The sequence below is a fragment of the Balaenoptera physalus genome, assembly GCF_965194825.1.
Source record: "Balaenoptera physalus genome assembly, chromosome: 20".
In the NCBI taxonomy this organism is placed as follows: domain Eukaryota; kingdom Metazoa; phylum Chordata; class Mammalia; order Artiodactyla; family Balaenopteridae; genus Balaenoptera; species Balaenoptera physalus.
Window position 1 is genome coordinate 43,605,817 of NC_138901.1, and position 9,859 is coordinate 43,615,675.

At 46.3% G+C, this 9,859-nt stretch overlaps 1 protein-coding gene across 1 annotated transcript; it reads right to left on the bottom strand.

The window, feature by feature from the left end:
* Positions 1 to 7,481: 7,481 nt before the first annotated feature.
* On the bottom strand, positions 7,482 to 9,247 carry LOC309649765 (C-C motif chemokine 4). Its single transcript, XM_082440207.1, has 3 exons — positions 9,069 to 9,247; positions 8,449 to 8,563; positions 7,482 to 7,873 (listed from the first exon to the last, which is right to left on the bottom strand). The coding sequence occupies exons 1-3, from the start codon at positions 9,142 to 9,144 to the stop codon at positions 7,786 to 7,788; spliced, it is 279 nt and encodes a 92-aa protein (XP_082296333.1). The 5' UTR covers positions 9,145 to 9,247; the 3' UTR covers positions 7,482 to 7,785.
* Positions 9,248 to 9,859: the final 612 nt, after the last annotated feature.

Below are 9,859 nucleotides of genomic sequence, written 5' to 3' on the forward strand. Positions count from 1 at the left end.
ATGTTTTTCCATTATACGTTATTACAAGATACTGAATATAGTTCCCTGTGCTATACAGTAGGTCCTTGTTGTTTACCTATTTTCTATATAGTAGTGTGTAACTGTTAATCCCAACCTCCTAATTTATCCCTCCCCCCTGAAGTTTTTAATGGACTATTTCCAGCTGTATATAGTCCCATAGGCCCCTTGGGATGTATCCCAGTTGGGGATATAGGGCCAAAAATTCTCACCACAGTAAAGACATTTAATTAGCAGAAGTTGTGTAACCCAATATAATCTGCTGGTTACTCTAGCACTTCAGTTCCAAGTATGAAGCAAAGCATAATTATGGCCTGGAATAATCTTGCTGAAGTAGGCATTGCAAAAACAGGTGCTGCAAGGTTATTAAGGAGGGACTCTCTCCAATACTAATGACAATACTTGAATTTTATGAAGCATGCAATTGCCTGGCAGGTCCTGTACTTGTACTTTACACCCACCATCTCACTGAAGGCTCACAAGCCTGAGGGGTTGCTTCCATTGGCACTCCCATGTCCCAGATGAAGAAAGTGAGACTCAAAGAAAGTCATGCCTTGCAAACACTCCAAACCCACCAGAGACCCACTGATGTGGACTCTCCAGTCCTGGGGTCCAGAAAAGCTCCACAGATGCTTTTCATGCACCTGGAAATAATGAGGGGTGCTTTACCTACCAAATAAATAAAACCTTTATTTCTTTGTGAAAAACAAAACAAAATGATGTCCCTAGAAAAAGTGGATTTCTGGTACTCGAGTGACAATCACAGATTTGGGGATTTGCTAAATTCTCATGACATATTATCATTTGAAAGGGTCAGGTGTCTGCAACAGCCATGAGACGCAAATGAACAACGAAGGGAGAAGACTGAGTCAAGACCTTGGGAATTCCTGGATGTCCTCCTGTAACTGAGCAGGACTCTATGTGGCCTTCCTGGGACAGACCCCTCTCCCATATCCTCTGCTTTAGCTCCGCTCTGAAGTACCCAGATAATAGTATCAGATGCATATTTCCTGAGTTGTTTTACAGATGCTAAAATAACCCCCAAATGGAAGAAATTAACTATTTAATGACCGTGAGCACATAGTCCCCAGGCCTACTGGAGACTAAGGATTGATCATTTTAACCCCTGTGACACCCTTACCATCAAACAATCGGAGAATTGTGCACTAGCTGATCACAGATCCTGGGACTGCCCTTCCCACCTTGCCTTTAAATAGGCTTTGCTGAGACCCATCTGGGAGTTCAGGCTTTCTGAGCACTAGCTGTCCCCGACTCCTTGTATGGCACCTTACAATAAACACTGCACTTTCCTTCACCACAATCCGGTGTCAGTAGATTGGCTTTACCGCCTGCAAGGGAGCAGACCCAAGTTTTGGGTCAGTAACACTCAGTCTGTAAAACCCACCCATCGTACTTGCAGCCATCAAAGTTGTATTTCTTTTCTTTTCTTTTTTTAAATGGCACGAGACCTCAAAGCTGTCACAGCTTCCATGTTCAGACTCCTGAATTTGCTGGAATTCCATTTTTCCTGGAATTTCATATTCCAGAGAGTCATTTCCCAACCCTGTCAAATCCTTTAAACACCCAACTGCACTCTCAGCTCCCCAGTCCCAGATCTTGTTTATGTTGCACCTTTGTCATCTTTGTCCTGTTTCATAAAGAGTCGGGGATGAACACCAAGACATTGTGTTACAGAGCGTGAGATCTTGTTAGGTCAGAGATGATGAAATTAAAAAGTCAGGTAGCACATATCCGACTAACGACATCTCCTGAACACCTGGGGGCCTGCTGACTTTCTGTATGACTTTAAGTGTGTAACAGATAATCTTTGGAGGAATTACAAGGTGTCTTCCCTCCTTCCCCTACTTCCTTATACTCACTCGCATTCCCCTGTGTTGCAACAGTCAATTATAAAATACACTCACTGCCCTTGGGGGAGGGTGGACACAGCTTAGAGAAGCAAGTCAACTGAGTTCCTCAGTCGGTTTTCTTTCAGACTCTACCTTACATACTAGTTCTGAAATCACAGGCTTTCCATTTCAAGATCTCAGCTTTTGGGGAGAAAAGGATTTGGGTGGACATGGTAGGATGGGGATAAGGCCAAACCCCACACGAAACTGGAGATAGGGTTGATACCATAAAGTGTAGATGTGTTTTTAAAATTCATGATTTAAGAGCTAGCTTTCCACATAACGGGAGAGAAAAATAAGATATACACTAGAGGGAAGATAAAGGAAAGACGTGAGCCAAAAAGTTAGGCATCTGAGAATGATTAATAGGGTCCCATCCCCGCCCTGGAAGAGGGTGTAGTGGGACAGGGAGGTGGCAGAGCCCAGGAAGGCTGCCAGCCTTTCCAAGAAACTTGGTGAGCTCAGAGGAGCTTAGGGTTGGACAAATGGGCCAGAGCCATGGACCCAACCCAGGACGCCATGACAGGACTCCTGGGTCCTTTGAAGGATGAGTACGCAAAGCAGCTCAGGACAGCCTTGGGGCCGCTGGGCCCGGTCATCAGGAAGAGCTGTGGTTTCTTTCACTCTCTGCAGCTCAACTCACATCCTTGGCTTCTGCTTGCTCAGCTTCTGGCCTCCTGTGAGGAAAATGCCTGTGTCATGGGAACATTACAGAAGACTCTGGGTTGGGGTGAGGTAGTGAGAGGACAGAAAGTTTGCATAAACCAGAACATGAGGAAACAGACTCCCTCCCGTCTAGAGAGGGAGATGGGAAGAGGCAGGCACCGCAGGAAAGCAGAAAACACAGGGCTGGCGTCCAATGGCGCTCACCCCCCCATCCTGCCTCATCTCTTCTGGCCCCCACCCAGAAACCCAGAGAAACCTCAGCCAGACAGTCTTGAAAGCAGATACAAGCTCCCTGGCCTCTGGGTGAGAAAAGGAAGTTTTATGAAAAGAGGAGAAAGGGAAAAACAAAGTCTGATGTTGCACAACAGGTGAAGTCCTACTTTGCCCCACCACGAGGAGTCCGTGCTGTCATCTGTAATTCCCTGGTAAAGCATTTCTTCATGAGGGTGTTCAGGCCTCCTGCTGTCTTCCCTGGTGATCCGGCCTCTGTGGGGCTGAGTTTCTCTCTTCTCCACACCTCAGGGGCAGGGAGGTGTGGGGAAAGGGTTCCACTGTGAGGGAGGAGGTTCTGGCCCTAACCCTGTCTTCTCTCTAATAATGAAACCAGAGATGAGCCATGGCTTTGCTCTGGGCTTCATTAGACAAATGAGAGGGTGGATTCCTCCAGATAGGAGACCAAGATGCCCAGAGGGCCCCAGGAGTCTCAAGAAGAGTCAGGCTTCCTCTCTTTTTTTTTTTTTTAATACTTATTTATTTTGTTTGGCTGCATCGGGTCTTAGTTGCGGCACGTGGGACCTTTGTTGCGGCATACGGGATCTTTAGTTGCGGCATGCGAACCCTTAGTTGCAGCATGTGGGATCTAGTTCCCTCACCAGGGATTGAACCCGGGCCCCCTGCATTGGGAGCCTGGAGTCTTAGCCACTGGAGCACCAGAGAAGTCTCCAGGCTTCCTCTTAATGTGGCTGGTGGGTGTTGAATCTTTGGTGAAGCTTCAGCCCTCATACTCAGCTGCTGAAGCAGCCCCTCCTCTTGAGATGCCTCACCTCATCATAATCTGTCACCTTGGAATGTGGCCACTTCACCCTGAGTTTCTCTTGTGGGTAAGTTTGTCTCACCTTCTAGAATGTTCCATTCCCTTCCACACTAAGCTGGAAGGGGTCATTGTCAATGACCCTTCCATTGGTGATTGTATTAGTTTCCTATTGCTGCTGTAACAAATTACACAAACTTGGTGTCCTAAAAAAACACACAGTTATGCTCTTAAAGTTCTAGAGGTCAGAAGTCCACAATCTGATTCACTGAGCTGAAATCAAGGTGGCTGTGCTCCTTCTGGAAGTTTTAGGAGAGAAACCATTTTCTTGCCTTTTCCAGCTTCTAGAGCTGCATTCTTGCACTTCGTGGCTGTGGCCTCTTCCTCCATCTTCAAAGCCAGCAGCATGGCATCTTGCTTTTGTTATCACATTGCCTTCTCTTCTGTGGTCACATCTCCTTCTGCCCCCTCTTATAAGGACACTTATGATCAGATTTAGGATCCAGACAAATAATCCAGGATAATCTCTTCATCTCAAGATTCTTAACTTGATCACATCTGCAAAGCCTTTTTTACCTTATAAAGGAATATTCACAGATTCTGGGGATTAGGATGTGAACATCTTGGGGGCCATTATTCAGCCTACCACAATGATCTATACCTTGTCTCAGGCCTGGGGATCATGAATTCTCTCTCCCAACCCCTTCCCTCAGAATGGTGTTGTGTATCTTTCACCGAAGACCATACCCTAACCTTCCCGGCCACCCCAATTACCCCTCCTTTCCCTCCCTTTAGGCCCTGAGGATATCGGTCCAATGGAACTTCCTATGGTGATAGAAATGTCCTACATCTGCACCATGCAACATGGCAGCCATGAACCACATGTAGCCAGTGAGCACCTGAAATGTGACTAGTGCAAATGAGGAATTGAATTTCAAATTTTATTTAACTGAAATTAAATTTAATTGAAATTTAAATAGCTACCTGTGGCTAGTGGCTACGTATTGGACAGCTCAGATCTAGGCAGATGAGAAGTAGAAGCCAACACCAGTCAGGTTCTTTGCTGCTAGCCTCTTCTCACACATTTTGGGATCAGTTCTGCCCCTCCCCAAACTCCTTCTCTCAGTCCCTGCAGAATCTGAAGGAGGTTTCTACAGGAGCTCTGGGATGATGGGAGTGGCTGAGGGCAGGGCAAGGAAGGAAATTGTGTCTGCTGGCCCCAGAGAGGTACATAGTCTCAGTTCTGCTTTTGCATCAGACTAACATTCAAACAAGACATGTAAATCATAACCACAATGAGGTATCACCTCACACTGGTCAGAATGGACATCACCAAAAAGTCTACAAATAATAAATGCTGGAGAGGGTGTGGAGAAAAGGGCACCCTCCTACACTGTTGGTAGGAATAGAAACTGGTAAAGCCACTATGGAGAACAGTACGAAGGTTCCTTAAAAAACTAAAAATAGAGCTACCATATCATCCAGCAATCCCACTCCTGGGCATATACCCTGAGAAAACCATAATTTGAAAAGATACATGTACCCCAATGTTCATTGCAGCACTATTTACAATACAGTAGCCAAGACATGGAAGCAACCTAAATGTCCATCGACAGATGAGTGGATAAAGAAGATGTGGTACATATATACAATGGAATACTACTCAGCCATAAAAAAGAATGAAATATTGCCATTTGCAGCACATGGATGGACCTGAAGATTATCATACTAAGTGAAGTCAGACAAAGAAAGACAAATACTGTACTTTATCACTTACATGTGGAATCTAAAAAAAAAGAAAATGAATTTATTTACAAAACAGAAACAGACTCACAGACACAGAAAACAAACTTATGGTTACCAAATGGGAAAGGGAGTGAGGGGAGGGATAAATTAGGAGTATGGAATTAACGGATACACACTACTATATAGAAAATAGCTAAACAACAAGGATTTACTGTAGAGCACAGGGAACTATATTCAATATCTTATAATAACTTATAATGGAAAAGAATCTGAAGAATATATATATATATATATATATATATATATATATATATATATATATGAATATATAACTGAATCACTTTTCTGTGCACCTGAAACAACACGTTATAGATCAACTATAGTTCAATAAAAAAAAAAGAACACTCAAACAATTTTGAGGTAGCTCCCTCTTTACCCTACTTACATGATGAGCTCTCCTTTTGGGGACCATGGAGGCATGTCACAAGGAGCACAGAAAAGGGGACTAACCTGGGGCTTGACACTGGCCTTGTTGCTCTCTGGGTGGCCTTTAGAAAGTCACTTCTCGGGCTTTCCTGATGGCGCAGTGGTTGAGAGTCTGCCTGCCAATGCAGGGGACACGGGTTCGAGCCCTGGTCTGGGAAGATCCCACATGCCGCGGAGCAACTAGGCCCGTGAGCCACAATTACTGAGCCTGCGCTTCTGGAGCCTGTGCCCCGCAACAAGAGAGGCCGTGATAGTGAGAGGCCCACGCAGTGCGATGAAGAGTGGCCCCCACTTGCCGCAACTAGAGAAAGCCCTGGCACAGAAACAAAGACCCAACACAGCCATAAATAAAATAAATTAATTAATTAATAAATTAATTTAAAAAAATTATTAAAAAAAAAAAGAAAGTCACTTCTCAGTTCTTATTCCTCAGTTTCTGTACTATGATAGGGCTGGACCAAATGGTCTGAGAGGTTCCTCCCAGCTTGTGAATCAAGATTTAATTGTGCATGTAATTCTACTTGAGAGCCATGTTCTGCCTGACCTATGTCATAGGAAGTCATGACTGAAGGGTTGTTAAGTGGCCTTGGGTTACTCCCATCACACTCTAGAACCAAACCTGACATCTGTTCTTTTGTCCTCATGACCACACTTTGCATTTGCTCTGGCTCTAGAGGGCCGATCCACTAATCTAATCTGCCTGATGACCCTGGGAGGACAGACATTATAGCCCATTTTAAGTGAAAAAGCTGAGGCTCAGAGAGGGAAAGAGAGAAACTTCCAGGTGTCAGGCCCCATGATGAGAGCTTTACACATCACATCATAACACCCCTTCAAAGTGAATAATATCACTCCCACACTTTACAGGGGTGAAAATTGAGGTCCAATGAGACAAGATGACTTTCTTAATGATAGTGAGTGATGGAGGTCCACTTTTCTGATTCTGAGCTACTTCATCTTCCCTCTCTGTTATGCTGCTGTTCCTATTTACAGCTTCCCTACAAGATGTTGAAATGATAGCCCTCAGCAGCACAGGTATCTTTTTGGATCAGCCTTTCACGGTGCACCTCAAGCAGACCTACACGCCTTAGCAAGTCACACCACCTCTGTGCCTCTGTTTCTACATCCATAAAATTGAGGATAACAGTCCCTGCTTCATAAGGGTGTTAAAATCCTTGCTAAAAGTATTAAGTGAAGTTTGTATCTCTAGACGTTTTAGCCCATATTAAGGACTCAGTAATCGCTCATTCTTATTGAGTTTGGAAGCTATTCATAATAGCAGGCAATTCCCTTTACCGCAAATCAAATTAAAACACAAAGAAGGGCTTCCCTGGTGGCGCAGTGGTTGAGAATCTGCCTGCCAATGCAGGGGACACGGGTTCGAGCCCTGGTCTGGGAAGATCCCACATGCCGCGGAGCAACTGGGCCCGTGAGCCACAACTACTGAGCCTGCGCGTCTGGAGCCTGTGCTCCGCAACAAGAGAGGCCGCGATAATGAGAGGCCAGCGCACCGCGATGAAGAGTGGCCCCCACCTGCCACAACTAGAGGAAGCCCTCGCACAGAAACGAAGACCCAACACAGCCAAAAAAAAAAAACAAAAAAAAAAAACCACAAAGAAGCTGTCTACATTTTTAAAAAATTTTATTAACACTTGGACTCAATTGCATTATCCATGTATCCGCAATAGCAGAGAAACAGTGATGGTGGACCATCCCCATGGGGGACACGTGTCCTTTGGCAAAACAAACATAAATAGTGGGAAACGACACCAAATACAATAATAACATAGTACGTAATAAAGATTAAATTAAGAGAAGGACCAGGGACGACTGAGAAGAGTCGTGAGTGTGGAGAGGGTACGTCTTGCTGAGAAGCGTCGGGCTCAGGTGATCTTTCCTGCAGAACACCTGCCCCGGCCTCAGAGCAGCTCAGTTCAGTTCAAGGTCATCCATGTACTCCTGGACCCAGGGATCACTGGGGTTGGCGCACACCTGCCTGCCCTTTTTGGTCTGGAATCTGTGGAACAAAGAGTGGACAGGTTAGAATCCCGTGGGACCTTGCGTGTGGTGGGTATCTCCCTGTCCTTAACCATGGCTCATGTTGGACAGCCTAGTGGGTGAGAAGACCCTTCCTGGGGTGCTGCTGGGACCTGATTCCTTGTAACTTCCTCCTTGGGTTTAGCTGTGGCCTCCTGACTTGCCTAGATTAGGAACCAATGCGTTTTGCAATCAATGTGGACATATCTCCCCATTCATTCCCTGCTGCCCCTAGCAATGACTTTTGCACGTGTTTTCTAAGTATGGTTTAAGAATTCAGCCCACATCTTCTATCATCTTTTTGACTTTCCCTGTTTTCCTGGCCTCTAGCTAACTTCCTTCCCAGAAAGCACCTCCCCCTCCTTTAGCTCCCACCCAGCCCTCTCCAGGTCTCAACAGGTGACTTCATGACCTGTTCCTCACTGCTTTCAGGGAGGCCTTCAGCCCTGACACCTGCCTCCCTACTGCTTCATCTCCCCTCACCCCAAACAGGCCCCCTTTTCTAATCCTGCCCTCACCCTTGCCTCCCAGAAAGGCCCCCGGGTTGATACTCACACCACAGCTGGCTGGGAGCAGAGACTGCTGGTCTCGTAATAATCGATCACGAAGTTGCGAGGAAGCTTCCGCAGGGTGTAAGAGAAGCAGCAGGCGGTGGGAGGGTCTGAGCCCACTGGGAAGAAAGGCCGAGGTGAGACAGAAGCTCTACCCAGAGCTATTCATTTTGGCTTCTAGTTATAGATATTCAAAGGGCATCCCTGTGGATCTGCCAGATCCCCAAATATGGTCCCTTGTATCTAATCCCACCCACTCTGAGTAGGAGTCTTATTCTGAATAGAGAATCCTAGGGGAAGACCATGAAAGGATTCTAGAAGGTTCAGGCTGTATTGGGTCTTAGAGCACAGGTCTAACTCCCTTCATTTTACAGATGGGGAAACCAAGGCACAGAGAGAGACAGGGACTTGCTTAACCCAGTCTATGGGTTGCTATTTCTTAAGAAAACAGGAACTTGAATATTACTGAGTGTCTACCAGACTCTACATTTACCTGCAGGCTACTTAGAAATCTTCCCTGCTCCCTTTTGTCTCATCCCCAGATGTTAGTGTTGGACCAGCCCCAACTAAAAAGTCAGCGCTGCCTACATCCTGACTCAGTGGCAGCTGGAAGAATGGACTTACTTGGTGCTGAGAGTGCCAGAGAGCAGAAAGCAGCTGCAAGCACGAGGAAGGAGAGGACAGTCATGCAGAGCTTCATGGTCTTGGTGGAGGAGAGACTTGCCTGGAGCTTGGACTGCAGAACCTAGAAGCTTCAGAACCCTTCTGTGCTCTGTGTTGATACTGAGTTGGGAGCCCTTCTTTATAGGAACTCTGAGGCCTGGGACAGAGAGGAGGGCACAGGAGGGCGAGTGGAATTTCCAGGGTACAGATGATGTCATGGTGCCAATAAGGAAACTGAAGCTAGCTGACTGTGAGGGGCTCTGCACAGCTTTCTTTTCCCCAGCAGTGTCATCACAGAGGAAAGTGGAGGGAGGTGGAGGAGAGAAGAAGTGGGCTGAACCCTAGAGGGAAGTGGTATACCATAAGGCAGTGACTGAGGCTTGGGGGAGAATTGCAAACCCTACAAGAAAGACGGAACCTTCACACCTGCTAGAAGGGGCTTGTAGATGAGAACCATCCTGCTCTTAGTGGTTACCACCTCCAGAAGCTGGAGACGTCATGTCAGTCTTTCCAGGGTGGCCACAGGCCTGGCCCCAAGAAGGGGAGGAAGCCAGGATTCCATGTCCCACTGCAGGCCTCCTTCTGCTAGGCAGAGTGACTTTAGCGCCCTGTATATTTCCTTGGGCATAAAGAAAGTGTCCAGCTTTGAATGTGCAGAAGGCCCCAGCAGAAGTGTAGCTTCTACATAGCGAACATTTACTATGTGTCAGGCACTAGGCAAGCTGCGTCATACACACACATCTAACCCTACC